The sequence below is a fragment of the Rana temporaria genome, chromosome 6 (assembly GCF_905171775.1).
Source record: "Rana temporaria chromosome 6, aRanTem1.1, whole genome shotgun sequence".
NCBI classification, from domain to species: Eukaryota; Metazoa; Chordata; class Amphibia; order Anura; family Ranidae; genus Rana; species Rana temporaria.
Genome location: NC_053494.1, coordinates 208662776 through 208685557, shown reverse-complemented (window position 1 = coordinate 208685557; position 22782 = coordinate 208662776). Strand labels below are relative to the sequence as shown.

At 47.7% G+C, this 22782-nt stretch overlaps 2 protein-coding genes across 2 annotated transcripts in view; both read left to right on the top strand.

Moving 5' to 3' along the window:
* The window catches only part of TMBIM1 (transmembrane BAX inhibitor motif containing 1), a 113709-nt gene that overhangs the window by 29279 nt on the left and 61648 nt on the right, over positions 1–22782 (top strand). The gene's annotated exons all lie outside the window — the stretch shown is intronic.
* Positions 14596–16776, top strand: LOC120944225 (zinc finger BED domain-containing protein 4-like). The gene has a single exon (XM_040358191.1). It carries the CDS (start codon positions 14596–14598, stop codon positions 16435–16437), a length of 1842 nt encoding a protein of 613 aa, XP_040214125.1. The 3' UTR covers positions 16438–16776.

Genomic DNA, 22782 nt, shown 5'->3' with positions numbered 1-22782 from the left:
GCCACCTTCTCAGTGCCCATCAGTGCAGCCTCATCAGTGCAGTCTATCAGCACACATAAATGAAGGAGAAAAATTACCTGTTTGCTTAATTTTATAGAAAACTATGAAAAACTTTTAGTTTTTTCACCAACATTTTCGGACTTTTTATTTTAGCAAAAATAAAAAAGCCTAGAGGTAATTAAATACCACCAAAAGAAAGCTCTATTTGTGGGGGGGGGGGAGGTAATCTTATTTGGGTACAGCGTCGCACGACTGCGCAATTGTCAGTTAAAGTAACGCAGTGCTGTATCACAAAAAATGGAAATGAAGGGGGGGAATCCTTCCGGAGGTCAACTGGTTAAAAAGGTCTTTAGAGATGGGGGGGGGGGTGCGGGTGGACTGCCTGATCACGTGACGATGTCCACTGTGAGCGCACTTGGCCGTCCATGGACACCTACGTGCGGCGTGTGCGTTGCTGCCGCACATATGCGTTACATGGGTGACGAGAGGACAACTGATAAGCTGCCGCCCTCAGACGTTCTGCCACATAGGCAAATGACGGCGACAGGTGCTCTTTGAAGCCGTAGCGTGTTGCATCAAGTCATGCTGTTGTTATTTTTGGAAAGCAGACGTCACCGCGGCGTCCTGAACAATTAATCGGCGAAATGGGCCGCACCCTTCTGCGAGGACGACTCATCCGAGTGGTCAGGATGAAGACACTTTCCAGGCAAATCACTTGTGACAGAGATCAGATGACGGAGAGTTCTGCAAAACACAGAGAGAGAGAGAGCGAGATTTTTTATTTTTTTTTATCCATTTAATTCAGAACTTTGATTACAAAAGCATTATCAGTCTATAAAAGACTGCCGCACCCTCGAGTAAAAACCCAAATCCCAAGAGATGTCACCTAAAGAGACCCTGTCACCTAGTTTCAAGCAAAAAAAAAAAAGGATTTCATTCTTTCACTGGCAGGTTTTTTTATTTTTTTGCACACATTTAAAAATTTATTTTAGGTCTGAAGGTTACTTAAAACCCCCAAATGTTATATTTTCTAAAACCAGAATAAAATATTGGTACAGTGAAACCTCGGATTACGAGCATAATCCGTTCCAGGAGAATGCTTGTAATCCAAAACACTCGCATATCAAAGCGAGTTTCCCCATAGAAGTCAATGGAAACGAAGATAATTTGTTCCACATTGACTTCTATGGCATGCAATACCGCATGTGGCCAGAGGTGGGGGGGGGAGCGCCGGAGAGCCTCGGAAATACTCGGGGACAGCTCAGCTGATCTGGGAAACCCTCAGAAAGGTTCGAAAACACTAAAGAATGGAGTACTTCTGAGTGATTCCGAGTGTCATCAGCACCCCCGCACTTCTGGCCAAACGCGGTACTGCACACCCCATTACCATGAATTCTGCTCGTTTTTCGAGACAACACTCGCAAGCCGATTTAGAATAAAAAAATAATAATAATTGCTCGTTATTCAAAATGCTCGTTAACTGCTTGCCGACCTGCCGCCGTGCTCGTGCCTGGCGATCGCTCGTTGGAGAGCGAGAGAGCGAGAACTGTAAACACACAGCTCCCGGTCCTGTCAGGGATAGAAATGCTGATCTTCTGTTCATACAATGTATGAACAGCGATCAGTCATTTACCCCAGTCCCCCCCACAGTTGGAACACACCCAGGGAACATACTTAACCCCTTCCCTGCCCCCTAGTGTTAACCCCTTCCCTGCCAGTGGCATTTTTATAGTAATCCAATGCATTTTTATAGCACTGATCGCTATAAAAATGCCAATGGTCCCAAAAATGTGTCAAGTGTCCGCCATAATGTCGCAGTATCGAAAAAAAAACGCTGATCGCCGCCATTACTAGTAAAAAATAAATATTAATAAAAATGCCATAAAACTACCCCCTATTTGGTTTGCGCCAAAGTTATAGCGTTTACAAATCAATAAACGCTTATTGCGATATTTTTCGTAAAAAAAAAAAAAAAAATGTAGAAGAATACATCGGCCTAAACTGAGGAAAAAATAAATAAATGTTATATATTTTTGGGGGATATTTCTTATAGCAAAAAGTAAAAAATATAAATTTTTTATTCAAAATTTTCGCTCTATTTTTGTTTATAGTGCAAAAACTAAAAACCGCAGAGCTGATCAAATACCACCAAAAGAAAGCTCCATTTGTGGGGAAAAAAAGACGCCAACTTTGTTTGGGAGCCACGTCGCATGACTGCGCAATTGTCAGTTAAATCGACGCAGCGCCGAATCGCAAAAAGTGCTCTGGTCTTTGACCAGCAATATGTTCCGGGGGTTAAGTGGTTAACAGCGTTACTCGTAAACCAAGGTTTCACTGTAGTTCTGATGTCACACAATAATCGTACAACGATTAATGAAGAGCAAAATTTCAGTAAAAGTACATTTTAAGGCACACAAACACAATATATTACCCATTTTTTGGTACAAAGATGAGGTTGCACCGAGTAAATAGATACCCAACATGTCAAACACATTTTTGTACTCCAAGTTTTCCATAGGGGACACTTTAAAACCCATACAGGTCACCAGTTTAGAGTTTACTGTGAATAATAGTCCTAGAGCTATTGCTTTCACTTCAGTATGTGTGGCGATAATGTGACCTGGGTAGTGCATTTTTAGGCACTCTAGATGCACGTGTTTACATTGGTATGTGGGTAGGGCTCTACATTATTTTGTGCTTGGGTGTAACCTTTTATTTTTACATTTTTTCAGCTATTACATAGAAGGTGAGGTTGAAAAAAAACACAAGTCCATGAAGTCCAACCTATGTGTGTGATTATATGTCAGTATTACATTGTATGTCCCTGTATGTTGCGGTTGTTCAGGTGCTTATCTAATAGTTTTTTTAAACTATCGATGCTCCCCGCTGAGACCACCGCCTGTGGAAGGGAATTCCACATCCTTGCCGCTCTTACAGTAAAGAACCCTCTACGTAGTTTAAGGTTAAACATCTTTTTTTCTAATTTTAATGAGTGGCCACGTGTCTTGTTAACCACTTAAGCCCCGGACCATATTGCTGCCTAAAGACCCAAGGGGTTTTTACAGTTCGGGACTGCGTCGCTTTAACAGACAATTGTGCGGTCGTGCGACGTGGCTCCCAAACAAAATTGGCGTTCTTTTTTCCCCACAAATAGAGCTTTCTTCTGGTGGTATTTGATCACCTCTGCGGTTTTTATTTTTTGCGCTATAAACAAAAATAGAGCGACAATTTTGAAAAAAATGCAATATTTTTTACTTTTTGCTATAATAAATATACCCCAAAAACATATATAATTTTTTTTTTTCCTCAGTTTAGGCCGATACGTATTCTTCTACCTATTTTTGGTAAAAAAAAATCGCAATAATCGTTTATCGGTTGGTTTGCGCAAAATTTATAGCGTTTACAAAATAGGGGATAGTTTTTTTGCATTTTTATTTTTTTTATTTTTTTTACTACTAATGGCGGCGATCAGCGATTTTTTTCGTGACTGCGACATTATGGCGGACACTTCGGACAATTTTGACACATTTTTGGGACCATTGTCATTTTCACAGCAAAAAATGCATTTAAATTGCATTCTTTATTGTGAAAATGACAGTTGCAGTTTGGGAGTTAAACACAGGGGGCGCTGTAACATTTAGTGTTCACTTGGTGTGTGTTTACTAGTGTAGGGGGGTGTGGCTGTAGGAATGACATCATCGATCGGGTCTTCCCTATAAAGGGAATCACTCGATCGATGCAGCCGCCACAGTGAAGCACGGGGAAGCCGTGTTTACACACGGCTCTCCCCGTTCTTCAGCTCCGGGGAGCGATCGCGACGGAGCGGCTATAAACAAGCCGCGCCGTCGTCCCGGATCGCTCCCCGAGCAGACCCGACCTCCGCATGTACCGGGGGGGTCCCGATCGGACCCCCCACCCACGTCTAGCAGAGGACGTACAGGTACGTGATTGTGCCTGTCCGTGCCATTCTGCTGACGTAAATGTACATGAGGAGGTCGGGAAGTGGTTAAACTCCCTTGATCAGAAAAGTTTTCTCCCTATTGTGGGGTCACCAGTACGGTATTTGTACATTGAAATCATCTCCCCTCTCAAGCGTCTCTTCTCCAGAGAGAATAAGTTCAGCGCTCGCAACCTTTCCTCATAACTAATATCCTCCAGACACTTTATTAGCTTTGTTGCCCTTCTCTGGACTCTCTCCAGTAACAGCACATCCCTCCTGAGGACACGAAGGATGTATTTATTATAACATAGGGCAGCGTTTCTCAACCGGACTGCCAGCAACATTAGTTCCAGTTTGCCCTGGATAAGAGGACTCTGATCAAGGGGGGACTCTGTGGTCATGGAGAATTCTGATGTGATTGGTGACCTCTAACGGGATGTGGGGGGCTCTAATGTGAAGGGTGACCTCTGATATGATGGGGTTGCTCTAATGTGATTGGTGACCTCCTGACATAATGGGGGGACCTCTGATGTGATGGCAGGGGGGTTCTGGTGTGATCGGTGACTTGTGACATGATAGAGGGGACCTCTGATGTGATAAGGAGGGGGGGTCTGATGTGATTGGTGACCTCTAACAGGATGTAGTGGGCTCTGATGTGATGGGTGACCTCTGACATTATCGGGGAACTCTGATGTGATAGGAGGGGGGGGGGGTTCTGGTGTGATCGGTGACTCTTGATGAAGGAGCTTTGATGTGACCTCTGATGTGATGGGGGGGGGGGGCGGTCTGATGTGATTGGTGACGTCTGACATGATCAAGGGTCTCTGATATGATGGGGGTGCTCTAATGTGATCGGTGACCTCTCACATGAGGGGGGACCTCTGATGTGATGGGAGGGCGGTTCTGGTATGATTAGTGACTTCTGATGTGATGGGGGAGTTCTGGTATGATTAGTGACTTCTGATGTGATGGGGGAGCTCTCATGTGATCGGTGACCTCTGACACGATGGGGGACCTCTGATGTGATGGGAGGGCGGTTCTGGTATGATTAGTGACTTCTGATGTGATTGGTGACCTCTAACGGGATGTGGGGGGGCGCTGATGTGTTGGGTAACCTCTGACATGATCAGGGGACTTTAATATGATGGGGTTGCTCTAATGTGATTGGTGACCTCTGACATGATGGGGGGGGGGTTCTGGTGTGATTGGTGACTTCTGACGTGAAGGAGGGACCTCTGACTTGATAGGTGAGCTGTGATGTAATTGGTGACCTCTAACATGATTGGGAGACTCTGACGTGATTGGGGGGCTCTGATGTTGTTCTGTGACCTCAGACATGATAGGGGGGGGGGGGGGCTTCTAAAGTTTAATACAGTTGTGTGCATCGTCCGAGGCTCCGGTCTCCCATTGATAAGTAACATTTTTACACTGATTTGTCACCGCTGTAAAAAAAGGTTGAGAAACACTGACCAATGTTTCTTAACGCCAGTCCTCAAGGTGCCCCAACAGGTCATGTTTTCAGGATTTCCCTCAGATGAAACGGCTGTGGCAATTGCTAAGGCAGTGAAACTGATCAAATCACCTGTGAAAAATAATGGAAAGCCTGAAAACATGACCTGTTGGGGCTCCTTGAGGACTGGAGTTGAGAAACCCTGACAGACAAAAAGATTCCCATGTGATATACTCTTGTTGTGACAGGTCTTCTTTAATGGGACATCAGGGGTCTTTTAGACTCCAGTGTCTCACCTGCTCTCCATTGAAGCTTATGGAGCACAGATCACTCTACATTAGCTTCTTCCCCAGAAAGCCAAACCTGAAAGTGATACAATTCATGTCGCTTTCCGGGTTCTTACTAGGTAGGAGAGATCAGCGAACAGACATTCACTGGTCTCCCTCCAGTCTTCCCAGGGGATGTCTGCGTTCCTGTGCGATTCAGGTGTGAACCGGCCCAAATGCCTGAAGGTTTTTAATCCAAGCTGCCAGCTATTAATTGCCTGGAGAGCTTTTACTTTTGTTATATTCCATAGTCTCTGACTCTTCCTATAAAACCGTAGTCTCTGACTCTTCCTATATAACCGTAGTCTCTGACTCTTCCTATAAAACCGTAGTCTCTGACTCTTCCTATATAACCGTAGTCTCTGACTCTTCCTATATAACCGTAGTTTCTGACTCTTCCTATATAACCGTAGTCTGTGACTCTTCCTATATAACGGTAGTCTCCTGACTCTTCCTATATAACGGTAGTCTCCTGACTCTTCCTATATAACGGTAGTCTCCTGACTCTTCCTATATAACGGTAGTCTCCTGACTCTTCCTATATAACGGTAGTCTCTGACTCTTCCTATATAATGGTAGTCTCTGACTCTTCCTATATAACGGTAGTCTCTGACTCTTCCTATATAACGGTAGTCTCTGACTCTTCCTATATAACGGTAGTCTCTGACTCTTCCTATATAACGGTAGTCTCTGACTCTTCCTATATAACGGTAGTCTCTGACTCTTCCTATATAACGGTAGTCTCTGACTCTTCCTATATAACGGTAGTCTCTGACTCTTCCTATATAACGGTAGTCTCTGACTCTTCCTATATAACGGTAGTCTCTGACTCTTCCTATATAACGGTAGTCTCTGACTCTTCCTATATAACGGTAGTCTCTGACTCTTCCTATATAACGGTAGTCTCTGACTCTTCCTATATAACGGTAGTCTCTGACTCTTCCTATATAACGGTAGTCTCTGACTCTTCCTATATAACGGTAGTCTCTGACTCTTCCTATATAACGGTAGTCTCTGACTCTTCCTATATAACGGTAGTCTCTGACTCTTCCTATATAACGGTAGTCTCTGACTCTTCCTATATAACGGTAGTCTCTGACTCTTCCTATATAACGGTAGTCTCTGACTCTTCCTATATAACGGTAGTCTCTGACTCTTCCTATATAACGGTAGTCTGTGACTCTTCCTATATAACCGTAGTCTCTGACTCTTCCTATATAACGTAGTCTCTGACTCTTCCTATATAACCGCAGTCTCTGACTCTTCCTATATAACGGTAGTCTCGGACTCTTCCTATATAACGGTAGTCTCGGACTCTTCCTATATAACGGTAGTCTGTGACTCTTCCTATATAACGGTAGTCTCGGACTCTTCCTATATAACGGTAGTCTCGGACTCTTCCTATATAACGGTAGTCTGTGACTCTTCCTATATAACGGTAGTCTCGGACTCTTCCTATATAACGGTAGTCTCGGACTCTTCCTATATAACGGTAGTCTCGGACTCTTCCTATATAACGGTAGTCTCGGACTCTTCCTATATAACGGTAGTCTGTGACTCTTCCTATATAACGGTAGTCTGTGACTCTTCCTATATAACCGTAGTCTCGGACTCTTCCTATATAACAATGAGGAGTACGGCTCATATCACTACATTACAGTCCAAACTCCGTTGTTTGGTCCACAGCCAATCACTTCCCTGCTACCTCTGGCTCCAACATCCAACAAAAGGAATGGTTATCAATTCTGTTTTGCGGTTACCGGTGACATGGTAACAATGGAACATATGACACATCTCCGCAGTTACATAATGCTGGGCTAATCCTACAATTGTTGGCTCATTGTGCAAAAGCAACGTCGGAATGTGCCTAAAGGGGAATATACGTTTCCAGAAATGTGTTTTTTTTTTTTTCTTTCCTGTTTCAAAGATGGACTTCGGTATACAACAATATAATTATTTATCAGATATTGTATGTATGTGAGATCTGGCAACACCCCAACAATATAAAACTTATAGCATTTATGGTCCCTTGCGCACAGCGCCATCTAGCTGCAGTGCGTCCCTCGCTGTGTTTTAGTGTGCTGGGGAAGAAGAAGTCCCTGCTGCCGTCTATGGCAGACTGTGGCTGGACAGGGCTGAAAGCGGTACCAAGTCATACTCGTGTTTCAGGCTTATGCGTTCACGGACGAACGCACAGGTCACAGGTCTACTGTGTTCTCTGCAAGTACCACTCAGTACAACGTTCAGCCACAGACTGACCGGGTTTTAGGCTATCTACAGCGGGGCTGGACCCCACACCTGGACTAAGGGACGATTGAGACCTTTGTCAGTTATTTCTTCTTCTTTTACAGTTTGTTTGTAACGGTCAGGGGTTAAAGCGGGAGTTCACCCAATTATGTTGTTTTTTCTCTTTTCCCCTAGACAAAACGAGCATCCATCTAAGGGGAATCGGCTAGCTGTTTTAAAATATGAGCCGTACTTACCGTTTTCGAGATGCATCTTCTCCGTCGCTTCCGGGTGTGGGTCTTCGGGAGCAGGCGTTCCTTCTTGATTGACAGTCTTCCGACGGTCGCATCCATCGCGTCACTAGTAGCCGAAAGAAGCCGAACGTCGGTGCGGCTCTATACTGCGCCTGCGCACCGACGTTCGGCTTCTTTCGGAAAATCGTGACGCGATGGATGCGACCGTCGGAAGCCTCTCGGAAGACTGTCAATCAAAATAGGAACGCCCATACCCGGAAGCGGCGGAGAAGATGCATCTCGTAAACGGTAAGTACGGATCATATTTTAAAACAACTAGCTGATTCCCCTAGACAAAATGAGCACGAATCTAAGGGGAAAAAGTGTCATGTGCGGGTGAACCTCCGCTTTAACACCGTTCACGATCTCCCATTCCATCAACCCAAGAGAGCTTATCCGACAGTCCAACCATCCAGCAGACCCAATCCATTCCATAAGAATGGATTGGGTCTGCAAGCTCTGTTCTTCCCGAGACAAGCTCTGTTCTTCCCGAGTCAAATGAATGAATTTTAATGGTTCCTTCTCAGCTTTTTATGCAGTTACAAGCATGTTACGGTAATCAAAGGAACAATGAAACTCTCCACCCCCAGCATCACACAATGGGGCTTCAATGCACCTTCAGATGGGCTAATTACTAAACATTATCCAGACAGCATGGCTCCGCCAAGCTCTTCTCACCTACTTCATAATACACATTCCTTAAGTCAGATGTCTGACCTTTTAGACTGCCAACTCACAACACATATCTATCATCAATAGCATCTTCACACAATGAAAGGTCTTAGGAGCAGACGTACTTAGCATCTCAACAGCCTAGGCTAAGCATTGAAGTAGACACTCTTATTGACCGGTTGGGGGTCAGCATTAAATCAAACTGTAATATCTCAATATATCCTGCAATATATGAATTATCATTAATGTCCCATCTCATGTAATCCGAGATATCAGTTCTCAGTCACCCTATGCCCAAAAAGGGACTCCTGTCACGATGTTCTATTGGGGAGATTTGCCTTTACTTCCTGTTCAATAGCCAAAACAGGAAGTGAGAGGAAATCCCTCTACAGTGAGGGAATCCTTGTTTGTCACCAGACCTGGTGTCCCCCGTTGGACATTTGTTCCATACTCCTAGAGATACTCCAAAAAGTAATAAAGTAGTAGCACTAAATGCAAAGTTTTTTTTCTTTTCATTTTTGCATAATGGAGGCTTATCACCCCTGTAATATTTTTTTTTTGTCCCATCGATGTGATTTCCCTTTACTTCCCGTCCTATAGACAAAACGGAAAGTGAAAGGAAATCCCTGCAAAGTGAGGGAATCTCTGGTTATCAGTGTCCCCGTTAGAAGACTTCTCTTCCTATTCTGGCAACAACCCAACATTTGGGATTTTCTAGATCTTTAGAGAAGGTGAATCTCCCTAACGGGGCACAGGGGGCAATAAAAAACTAACTGGAATCCTGCTCCACTCTGTCCACAACTAAAAAAGTTTTGTCTTTAGTTATATTTTTAATAGCAATTCAGGAAAAACTACAAAGTGGAATATGTGTCTTGAATGTCTATGATCCTAACAAAGGATCATGTAAAGAGTTAGGGCCAGATTCAGGTAGGGAGCGCGTATTTGTGTGCGGGCGTAGCGTATCCTATTTACGCTACGCCTCCGCAACTTTGACAGGCAAGTGCAGTATTCACAAAGCACTTGCTCCGTAAGTTGTGGCAGGGTAGCGTAAATTGGCCGGCGTAAGCCCGCCTAATTCAAATGTGTTAGATGTGGGCGTGTTTTATGTCAATTTGTGACCCCACGTAAATGACGCTTTTTCCAAAGGGGGGGGGGGAAAGCGCCGTCCGTGAAAGTAGCCCAGTGCGCATGCTCCAAATGACGCCGCAAAGACTCATTGGTTTCCCCATTCACAGACGACTTACGCAAACAACGTAAAACGTGAAAAATTTGACAGGGTCCCGACGTCCATACTTAACATTGGCTGCGCCTCCTATAGCAGGGGTAACTATACGCCGGAAAAAGCCTAACGTAAACGACGTAAAAAAATGCGCCGGGCAAACGTACGTTCCTGAATCGGCATATCTACCTAATTTGCATGTTCGACGCGGAAATAGACGGAAGCGCCACCTAGCGGCCAGCGTAAAATTGCAACTAAGATACGACTGCGTAAGAGACTTACGCCGGTCGAATCTTAGTCAAATCTATGCGTAACTGATTCTAAGAATCAGGCGCATAGATACGACACCGCACACTCAGAGATACGACGGCGTATCTGGAGATACACCGTCTTATCTCCTACCTGAATCTGGCCCTTAGTTTGTAAGGTGATGATGACGTCACGTGAGATTCCAACACTTCCATGTATTTTGGTCTATGACCCTTATGAAGTCTCCTTAATAAGAGGCAGTCTGTAGATTGATTGATGTCACTAAATCCCAACATTTCCATGTATATTGGTCTATGACCCTTATGAAGTTTTCTTCATAAGAAGAGGCAGCCCGTAGGTTGATGATGATTACACCAAATCCCAACACTTCCATGTACATTGGTCTAAGACCTTATGAAGTCTCCTTAGAGCAGTCCGTAGGTTGTTAATAAAGCCAAATCCCAACACTTCCATGTATATTGGTCTGTGACCTTTATGAAGTCTCCTCAATAAAAATAAGTAGTCTGTTGGTTGATGATGCTGTTGATGCTTAAATCCCAACATCTCCATGTATTGGTCTATGCCCCTTATGAAGTCTCCTTAAGAGACAGCCCATAGGTTGATGACGATGACACCAAATCCCAACATTTCCATGTACATTGGTCAATGACCCTTATGAAGTCTCCTTAGAGCAGTCCGTAGGTTGATAATAAAGCCAAAATCCCAACATTTTAAATGAACATTGGTCTATGACCCTTATGAAGTCTCCTTAATAAGAAGAGGCAGCCCATAGGTTGGTGATAATTACACAAAATCCCAACACTACCATGTATATTGGTCTATGACCCTTAAGTCTCCATAAAAAGTAGGTTGATGATTAAACCAAATCCCAACATTTCCATGTACATGGGTCTATGACCCTTATGAAGTCTCCTTAGAGCATTCCGTAGGTTGATAATAAAGCCAAATCCCAACACTTCCTTGCATATTAGTCTGTGATCCTTAGAAAGTCTCCTCAATAAGAAGAGGCAGCCTATAGGTTGATAATGATGATGCTACCAAATCCCAACACTTCCATGTGTTTTGGTCTGTGACTCTTGTGAATTACCCCCGGCAAGAACAGGCCTTTCCTGTCTCGTTATACAAGATTTTTGGGGATATTTTCACTCAGGATATTGGTGAGATCTATTTTTTCTCGTAGGAAGTGCTTACCTTGGTCTTATGTGGTATGGAACTTTGAGGTTAAAAGGCAGTACAACCCCACAACTGCATTCCCCTCCCCCCCCCTACCACTCCTTCTTTAGCTGGGGTGTGCACATGCCATGATAGGAATTCTACCTCCTGTAGCTTTCAGTGGGCCTACTACCTGCCGAGCGTGACCCATTTAAGTTGCAGCGGGGTTGAAGGGGTTAAAGCAGGTGTTGGGGGGGAGCTGCGGTGGCTCAACGCGATTGGCACTGCGCTAATAAGCCATTCACCTCTGCAGCTAGGGGTTCGGATCCCGGTCTCGGCTACATGTGAATTGAGTTTGGTGGTCTCAGCCCGGCTCCCGATGGGTGTGCTATGCGAGGTAAGCCTGCGCTTAGCACGCCCACCCCCCTCCCACAAAAAACACCACACTTACACACACGCGAAATTGGGTTAACATTAGAGGTCGACCGATATATCGGTCGGCCGATATATCGGCCGATATTTGGCCGTTTTTGTGAAATCGGCATCGGCCGATTATTGTGGAAAAATCGGCCGATTCGCGGGTAAAATATCCGGCCCCGCATTGCCGCCTGCCCTGCAGTACTGTACTGACCAGTGAGTCACTAGTGCCCCCGCTCCTGCACTCATGTATCCTCCATCGGCATGGCTACAAAACGGAATAAAATATTTCAATGGCATCGCGCCGTCCGCCCGGCCCCGCCCCCTTCCTCGGCGTGCTGTTAGGGAGAAACAACCATTGGTCCGGCGCCCACTCCCTCTCCATGCTGTGTGAGGGAGAAACACCATTTGCCCGCCCACTCCCTCTTCGTGCTCACAAACATTGGCCCCGCCCCATCCATCAGCGTGCTGTAGTAGGGAGAAATAACAACGGCCGCCTGCAGTATTGTACTGACCAGTCACCAGTGCCCCCGCATTCATGTGTCCTCCATCCGCATGGCTACAGAACTAATAATTTCAATGGAATCGCGCCGTCCGGCGGGCCCCGCCCCCTTCCTCGGCGTGCTGTGTTAGGGAGAAACACCATTGGCCCGCCCACTCCCTCTCCATGCTGACAACCATTGGCCCCGCCCCCTCCATCGGCGTGCTGTATTAGGGAGAAATAGTAACAACTGCTGCCTGACTTAGTAACTCCCCCCAGCAGGAGATCGTGGACAGCAATAGCTCTGTCTCCTGTCCCTGCTGAGGCGGAGTCTGCTTGCATCACACTCTAGTTCTAATCAATGATTGGCTGGTCAGCTCATCTGCATGCACCTAGCCTATCAGGTGCATGCAGATAGATTAGGATACCAGCATGTATGGAGGGTAAGTTGGCAAAATTGTGTGCTACTGTGCCCCCCCTGCAGAATTTATTAATGTCTTTTTAAAGTGAAACCTGGCTGAGGCTGGAATTGAGAAAATGGATGAGGATGACTCTGGGTGTATATCAGAGTTACATTGTGGAGATATTCTTCACAATGTAACTCTCATCCTCATTCATTTTCACAATGCACTGCAAATCAATTATCTTCGTTACCACAACGTAGCACGACCCATCCCTCTCCACAACGCAGTACCACCCATCCCTCTTCACAACGCAGCAGTGTCCCTCTCCACAACGCAGCAGTGTCCCTCTCCACAACGCAGTACCACCCATCCCTCTCCACAACGCAGTACCACCCACACCTAGCAGCACGACCCATCCCTCTCCGCAACGCAGCAACACCCATCCCTCTCCGCAACGCAGCACCACCCATCCCTCTCCGCAACGCAGCACCACCCATCCCTCTCCACAACGCAGCACCACATACGCCTTGCACCACCCATCCCTCTCCACAACGCAGCACGACCCATCCCTCTCCACAACACAGCACGACCCATCCCTCTCCACAACGCAGCACGACCCATCCCTCTCCACAACGCAGCACCACATACGCCTTGCACCACCCATCCCTCTCCACAACGCAGCACGACCCATCCCTCTCCACAACGCAGCACGACCCATCCCTCTCCACAACGCATCCCCACCCACACCCAGCAGCGCACCATCCATCCCTCTCCACAATGCATCCCCACCCGGTACAGAGAGGTGGTTGTGGAAGAGGGGGGGTACAGAGGTGTCTGTGGAGGAGGGGCGTACAGAGAGGTGGCTGTGGAGCCACCTCTCTGTACCCCCCTCCTCCACAGCCACCTCTCTGTACCCCCCTCCTCTACAGCCACCTCTCTGTACCCCCCTCCTCTACAGCCACCTCTCTGTACCCCCCTCCTCTACAGCCACCTCTCTGTACCCCCCTCCTCCACAGCCACCTCTCTGTACCCCCCTCCCCCACAGCCACCTCTCTGTACCCCCCCTCCCCCACAGCCACCTCTCTGTACCCCAGTGGCAGTGCATCTATATGGGGCACTCGACTCGAGTGCCGCCACCTCTCTGTCACTTCTCATGCAATGCATGAATCTATCTCTATGGTTGCCGCTGCTGTGTCAGGCTTGTCCCCTTGTCAGGCGCCAGGCACCTGAATCACATTGGCGTGGTATTTTTTGGAAGCACCCGATTAGAGCCATAGGCTCTAATAGGTATCCAAAAAGGTGAACAGCGGGCGCCATGCTGGGCGCTCGCTGTTCACTCAGAGTTGTGTTAGGAAAGCGAATGAATCGCTTTCCTAACACTAAACTGCCTCTCAGCCAATCAGGTGCTCAGGTCTGTTACCCGTCACCTGATTGGCTGAAACAACAGGTGCTGTGATTGGACACCTATACAGAGGACGGGAGAAGACATTGAGGATCGTGGAGGTCTGGAGGACACCGCTGCCCCACCAAGACAAGGCAAGTGCCGGGCGGGCGGGGAATGCACACTGGTGGCAATTGATAGGTCACACTGGCAGCAATTGATGAGGCATAGTCAGTGGCTGCACTTGGTGGTTTTTTTTTCAGTTTGTTAGCGCCCCCCCAAAAATTTTGAGCACCCGCCGCCCCTCCTTTAAAATGACTAAAACATTTTTTTTTTTTTCTTTTTTAATAATTTCAGTCTAATGATGGCTGAAAAAAAATCAAACCCAGTATGGCAGTATTTCAGTGAGCCAACATCGGGGAAGGCCAAGTGCAATATCTGCCAGAAATTGCTGAGCATGGGAGCAGAAAAAGGAAAGGCTAAAAATACCACAAATATCTGGAATCATCTGAAAGTCCACCACCTCCAAGCTTATAAAGATGCACAGAGGGAGAAAGAAGATGCAGCTGCTTCTTCATCCAACTTTCAGCCCACTGTAGTACAGATGTTTGATGCTAAAAGAAAATGGCAAAATACTGATCCCCGGTCCAAGAAAATTGATACCCTGATCACAGAAATGATTGCCACAGACAACCAGCCCTTTACAGTTGTTGCAGATAGTGGCTTCCAACGTTTGCTGGCAACAATAGAACCAAGATATTCGATCAAAAGTGAAAAATACTACCGCACAGACATGCTGGACAGCGTGTACAAAATGGTTACACAGCGAATTAAGACCCTAATTGCAACAGAGAATGCTGGCCCCTATTTGTCCTTCACAACAGACTGTTGGTCTGGAGAAACAGAATCGCTTATGAGCCTAACATGTCATTTTATAGACAGTAACTGGGAAAGGAAACAAGTCATTCTAAACGTCAAGGCTATGTCTGGCTCCCATACTGGGGACTATATCAGAGAGATGTTTCTTAGCATGCTCAATGATTGGGACATCAACCAAGACAGAGTGGTGCTTGTGCTGCGAGACAGTGGTGCCAACATGATTAAAGGCCTCAGACTGGCAGATATACCAGACTTAAGCTGCAGTGCACACACATTACAGCTTGTGGTGAAAGAGGGCATCAGCAGTCAGCGAGTAGTAGGGGACATCATTGCCAAATTAAAGACTTGTGCTACACACTTTAGCCACTCTGTGCTTGCAAAGCAGCGTCTTGGAGCCATCCAAAAAGATCTTGGCCTCCCCCAGCACAGCATCATTCAGGATGTTCCCACCCGCTGGAACTCCACATTACACATGTTGCAGAGGATGCTGGAGCAGAAGCGTGCCCTGAATTTTTATGTTGCAGAACATGGCAAGTTTACCACACCTCCAGCAGAACAATGGGATATCATCTCAAATTTAATAGATACACTGGGCCCTATTGAGGAAGCGACTTTAGATATCAGCAAGGCAGAGGCCTCCATCTCCTGCATTATCCCATGCATAGCTGTGCTGAAGATGGTGCTTCAGGCAGAGGGTCACACCACAAGGGGGATAAAAACACTTAGAGAAACCATGTGGCAAAGCTTGGAGAGACGTTTTTCTAAGATAGAGGATACCAAATGTTTGGTGCTGGCAACACTGCTTGATCCTCGGTACAAGGGCCACGTATTTGCAGTCGACACAGTGAGCAGAGCAAAAACTTGGCTGCGAGAAGAGTACGCCAGCATTGTGTCCGAGCAACAAAAAAGTGGCGATGAAGGACCAGAACCGAAACGGACGAGGACAAGGGTAGAAGAGGAGAAGGAGGAACCCAGTCTTCTGGAGAAAATGTACGAAAACATTTTGGGGGCTCATGGAACTCCTACTGAAGAAAGTGACGAGCACTTAATTTCCGAGCAGTTGGAGAAGTACCTCCGAGAGCCACTAATAGACAGACGGACTGGTCTGCCACTGGAATGGTGGAAACAGAATGCATCCCGCCTGTGCCACCTTGCACCACTGGCAAGAAAATTTCTCTGTCCACCTGCCTCTTCTGTTCCCAGTGAGAGAGTGTTCAGCGAAATTGGGATTATCTATGATAAGAAGAGGAGCAGGCTCACTGGAGAAAATGCAGAGAGACTGTGTTTCCTGAACTACAACTTGAAGCTCCTCAACTGGGAGTACTAAGAGAAGAGAAAGAAGAGAAGAGAGAGGGACTGGAACTGAAGAAGAAAGCCTAAAACTAAAGAAAATTTGCACTTTTGTATTGTTTACAAACTTACCTCATTAATGTCCATTATCTATTGCTGTTGATTTCTTTCAAAAGTTTTGATTACCTCACCTGTTTTTGTGTATTTTTAAGATACATAGTTATTTATCTAAATTACATACATGTGCACTGACTGAAAGGTTGTTGTGTACTTCTGTTGTTTAATAAATGTTTAGATTTTGCAATTTTCTGTATCCCTTCTTTATTATTTAACTAAACTGTTAAATTTTACGAAATGCGGGGGGGTGGATAAAGAAATCGGCCTAAAATATCGGCCGCAAAAATCGGCATTGTATATCGGCCATCGGCCGCCCCGATTTCTAAATATCGGCATCGGCATCGGCCATAGAAAAACCCATATCGGTCGACCTCTAGTTAACATGCACGCACTTTGACCACGCGGTCTCTAAAAAGAGAGGCGAAGGACTAACGGGGCTGGTTGAGCGGGCTAGATCCTCTCACTCCCTTATAGGGAGTCCCTCTGCCCCGTTGGGCTTCAAAGCGGAGCAGGTAGGGCGGGCTATGTGGGAGGACCCCCTCACACCCGCCATTGCCACCCGGGGCATGGAGAAATGTGGCAGATTGCCTCTGGGGGAGGCCTGCCTACTCCCAACTCCTGCAGTCCGGCTCCTCTCTCGAGTACACGCACACAAAAAAAAAAAAAAAAAAAGCAGGTGTTGGGGAGGCGACACCTCCTTACCGCCAGTCAAATGCTTTTTGAATAACAATCTGAATGCGGATCGCTCCACAGAGATCAAGGCGAGCATGATCGAGCCCTTCAGATCATTCTACATTATATGGGTCTGTTACCCCATCCACTATTACCAGTAAAACTGGTCTGATAACAAGTTCCAACAGGGTGACGTTGGTCACGGAAAGTGTTACAACTTTGTTTTATCATCGCCGTATAACTGGCCTATTCTTTTCTATTTACTATACAAACATTGACATTTCACAACCTGTCGGAAATACCTAGTAGACTTTATCCCAGGACCTACTTTTTTTAGTTATTGAGATCGATTCTTTCATTGGGGTCCAGCTTTAAAAAAAAAATTAGTTGGTTGAATGTCACAACAAGTATTTACAATCACCCCCCCCCCCTCTGTTTGCCAGTAGGTGCTGGCACTTACCCCATCTAGGTAGGAAGCGGCTCCGTGCCCTCTCCCCCATTAGCAGGTTGCAGCGTGCGGCTACTCTCCTCTTCCTAGTCGTCCAATAGGATCGCCTCTCCTTTCAGCCAATCAGGTGACGGGTCTCAAAAAACGCTTCCTGATTGGCCGCGAGGAGGATCAGCGTTACAATAGCGAATGTTCACCTGGGTGGGCTCGGTTCGCATTCTCTGCACCCCAAGCCCACCCTATTTTGAAGCCTATTAGAGCAGGGTTTGACAAATTTTGCTTGGAATCTAGGAGCCATCTAAAAAAGTTAGGAGCCAGAAAACGCGCCCCGTCAAGCTCGCGTGCAGAAGCGAACACATACGTGAGTAGCGCCCGCATATGTAAACGGTATTTAAACCACACACGTTAGAGCGAGAGCAATAATTCTAGCCCTAGACCTCCTCTGTAACTCAAAACATGCAACCTGTAGAATTTTTTTAAACGTCGCCTATGGAGATTTTAAAGGGTAAAAGTTTGTCGCCATTCCACGAGCGGACGCAATTTTGAAGCGTGACATGTTGGGTATCAATTTACTCGGCGTAACGTTATCTTTCATAATATAAGAAAAAATTGGGATAACTTTACTGTTTTATTTTTTTAATTAAAAAAAGTGTATTTTTTTTTCACAAAAAAGTGCGCTTGTAAGATCGCTGCGCAAATACGGTGTGACAGAAAGTATTGCTCTAATCGGGTGCTTAAAAAAACAAAAAAAAAAACACCCATGTCCTTGTAATTCATGCATCCAGTGTCCTGCAAGGGGCCGGACGTATGGTTAGGGGGAGGCGGCAATGGATGGGGAGGCGCCGTGCACCCTTAATGGTCGGGCCGCCCCTGCTATCGAAGTCAATAATGTATGGTGGCGTTTGAAACCAAACATTTATTTTTTTCCTGAAGTCTTCCTTCAAAGCAGAAAAGAAAAAACATTTGTTTTATGGAGTCATATTCTCCTTTAGGCGCCGTCTGGCGTGTTGTTCTCACACAATGAGCCAATAACACTTGTACCTAAACAACATCGCTGTAGCATGTGACCGCGTGAATGTGTCATAGATCCCAATGTCACCAGTCAACAGAATTGATGGCTGCTCCCCATGTTGGAAGCCGAGGTAGCAGGAATTTGATTGGCTGTTCTTTTACTACATGCTATTAAAATCTGTATTTTATTGTAATTATTACTGTGTTTCCAGATCTATTATACACTTGGGCCCAGATTCACAGAGTGTGGGCGCACATTACGCCGCCGTAGAGTAACCAATGTACGCTACGCCAACGCAGCGCAGAGAGGCAAGCAATGCATTCAGCAAGCCAGTGCTCCAAACGCTGCGCCAGCGTGGCGTGGGATTCGAAGGCATACGCCGGCGTAGGTGGAAGTGGGCGTGACCCATGCAAATGAGGCGTGACCCAATGCAAATGATGGGCCAAGCGCCAGACATATAGGTATCACGAACTGCGCATGCACCGTGACGTGGACGCATCCCCCTGCGCCTGCTCACAACCACGTCGGAAAAACTGCCTTAACTACGCCGGATCACTGCGTATGGCGTGAACGTAACCTACGCCCATCCAGACACGCGTCCAACGTAAAATACACCGGCTTGTGTTCCCTGGTGCAGACCTTTGCATGTCTGCTGCTGGGTTACACCTCCTTTATGGGGAATAACTTTACGTCGGACGTACTACTTACGCACACCTCGCGTAGGCCTGCGTCGGGCACACGCAGGTTCGTGAATCGCCATATTTCCCTCATTTGCATGTTTGAATGGCTAATCAATGGGAGCGACACCATGCACCCAGCCTAAATGTGCGCCCACCCTACGCCGGCGTAAGAAAGCTACGTCGGCGGGGTGTAGCCTGGTTTTAGGCGCATATCTGTTTGTGGGTCTGGCGCACAGATACGACGGCGCACATTTGCACTTACGTCGGCGTAACTTGTTATACGTCGGCGTAAGTGCTTTGTGAATCTGGGCCATAGAAGCCAAAGTTCTTCTTTAGTGATAAGAACATTTAGCCAAGCTGGCAACCCCACAACACGCTGCTGCTCAGCCCTGGCTACCCCTTACAGTTACATGGAGGATCCTTCTGCTCTTCCTGGCCTTGTTGGCGAGCCGCCATAAGAAGGGAGGAAAGGGGGCACCGGATTGGACACATCTCACTGTCTGGACTTTGGGTTTGACCATCCAAGCTAGAAAAAGGAAGGAAGTGTCTCCAATGCAGGAGGGGTGGCGGCCATCTTTTTGGATGTGTACAGGGGAGCACTTGGTCCAAAATTTCATCTCGCTAAGGCCCTTTTCACACTGGGGCGGGAGGTGCGGTGGTGGTAAAGCGCCGCTATTTTTAGCGGCGCATTTCGGCCGCTAGCGGTGCGGTTTTACCCCCCGCTAGGGGCAGAGAAAGAGTTAAAACCGCCCGCAATGCGCCCTCTGCAGAGGCGCATTGCTGGCGGTATAGCTGGCTGTCCCAATGATTTCAGTGGGCAGGAGCGGTGGAGGGGCAGTATACACACCGCTTCTTCACCGCTCCAAAGATGCGGCTAGCAGGACTATTTTTCCCGTTCTGCTAGCGCACCGCTCCAGTGTGAAGGCCCTCGGGGGCTTTCACACTGGAGAAATCGCAGCAGCTGTTTAGGGTCGGTTTGCAGGCGCCATTTGTAGCGCAGTAGCGCCTGCAAACCGCTCCAGTGTGAAAGGGGCCTAAAAGGACTTTTTGAAACATTTAATAGTTAAGAACATCAGATACAGCCAGCGCGTTTCAGGGGGAAAAGCCTTCCCCCTTCTTCAGGGCTTGAGCAGTTGATGTTAAAGTGGAATTCCACACACTTTTGAGAGGTGGTCTTAAATGAAAGACCACCCCTTTAACTACTTCCTGCTTGCGCTATAGCCGAAAGATGGCTACAGTGCGGGCTTAGTTTGCCGGGAGGGCGTCCATAAACGTTGTATCGTGATTGGACCGCACACTCTGTGATCAATGAGTCCTTCGGACTCAGCTGATCACAGATGTAAGTAACGGGCCAATCACAACAGCCCTTTACCACGTGTTCAGCTGTTAGCCAATGACAGCTGATCACAGGATGTAAACGCAAGCCAGTTATTGTCTATTTTTTTTTCTCATGCTGGGAGCGTGAGGAGAGCAGAGGAAAGCCGATAACCATCATGTGTTAAAGGGACATCGGCTCTGATAATCGGTGTCTTGATTATCAGTGCAGTACCACCAGTGCTGCCAATCAGTACCCATCAGTTCTGCTAATCAGTGCCTCCCCATCAGTGTCAGCTAATAGTGCTGCCTATCAGTGCCCATCCATGCTCATCAGTTCGCGCCTCATCAGTGCAGCCTCATTAGCGCATATCAGTGAAGGAGAAAAATTAACGGTTTGCAAATTTTTATAACAAACTATGGAAAAAAAAAAAAAAAAATGTTTTGTTTAGCAAAAAATGAAAAAACCCCAGTGGTGATTAAACACCACCAGTGAAAAAACTATGAAAATGTCATATGAGTACAGTGTTGCATGACCACGCAATCGTCATTCAAAGTGTGAGTGTACTGAAAGCTGAAAATTGGCCTGGGCAGGAAGGGGGTAAAGTGGACATAAAGCAAGTGGTTAATAAAGTCATAAAATAATGCACTGTCACTGTACTAATGACACTGGCAGGGAAGGTGTTAACATCAGGGGGGAATCAAAAGAGTTAACTGTGTTCCTAGGTTGTGCTTACTCACTGTGGGGGGGGAGGCAAAGATCTATGTTCCTGCTTAGCAGAAACACAGGATCAATGCCTTCCCTTTTGACAGAAGGACACTCTACATTGTTTACATAGGCAGATTGTCGTTCTGCCTGTTGTCCTGTGTAGTCGGTGAGTACCGGCTGACATCGATTCCGGGGTATCCGCTGCTGGGCTTTCGCTGTGTAGAATCTCGCATGCAGAAGCCGGTCGCCGAGGGCGCGTGCACCCCAGACCCTGAAGTGTCAGGTCACGTACTAGGTACATGATCTGGCACAGAGCGGCCGCCCTGCCGCAGTAAATGTACGGTTGGCGGGACGCAGGCAGTTAAATATGAGGAAGGTTTGCAAATGATTGCACTGTTCACTTACACTTTTGTTTTGAAGATCTGTCTTCCAGCAAACGCCAAAAAGACAAAATTCCATGATATGAGGGACATGTGCTGCGCTCTAGTGATTTGTCCAAGGATGACTGAGGCTGTGCAGACATCTGCTGCCTGTTGTTGTTGGATGAGGATAGTGGGGAGAGTAGGCGCTCTCGGGACGGTGGGGAGAGTAGGCGCTCTGAGGACAGCAGGGAGAGTAGGGGCGCTCTGGGGACGGTGGGGAGAGTAGGCGCTCTGGGGACGGCGGGGAGAGTAGGCGCTCTGGGGACGGCGGGGAGAGTAGGCGCTCTGGGGACGGTGGGGAAGGTAGGGGCTCTCGGGACGGTGGGGAGAGTAGGGGCTCTGGGGACGGCGGGGGGAGAGTAGGGGCTCTGGGGACGGCGGGGAGAGTAGGCGCCCTGGGGACGGCGGGGAGAGTAGGCGCCCTGGGGACGGCGGGGAGAGTAGGCGCCCTGGGGATGGCGGGGAGAGTAGGCGCCCTGGGGACGGCGGGGAGAGTAGGCACCCTGGGGACGGTTGGGAGAGTAGGGGCTCTGGGGACGGTGGGGAGAGTAGGCGCTCTGGGAACGGTGGGGAAAGTAGGCGATCTGGGGACGGCGGGGAGAGTAGGGGCTCTGGGGACGGCGGGGAGAGTAGGGGCTCTGGGGACGGCGGGGAGAGTAGGCGCTCTGGGGACGGCGGGTAGAGTAGGCGCTCTGGGGGCGGCGGAGAGAGTAGGCGCTCTGGGGGCGGCGGGGAGAGTAGGTCGCTCTGGGGACGGCGGAGAGAGTAGGCGCTCTGGGGACGGCGGGGAGTGTAGGCGCTCTGGGGACGGCGGGGAGTGTAGGCTCTCTGGGGATGGGGGGGAGAGTAGGCTCTCTGGGGACGGCGGGGAAAGTAGGGGCTCTGGGGACGGCGGGGAGAGTAGGGGCTCTGGGGACGGCGGGGAGAGTAGGGGCTCTGGGGACGGCGGGGAAAGTAGGGGCTCTGGGACGGCGGGGAGAGTAGGGGCTCTGGGGACGGCGGGGAGAG

Coding starts and splice junctions, on each gene's coding strand:
- LOC120944225 (XM_040358191.1), top strand. CDS start 14,596: ATGGCTGAAAAAAAATCAAACCCAGTATGGCAGTATTTCAGTGAGCCA.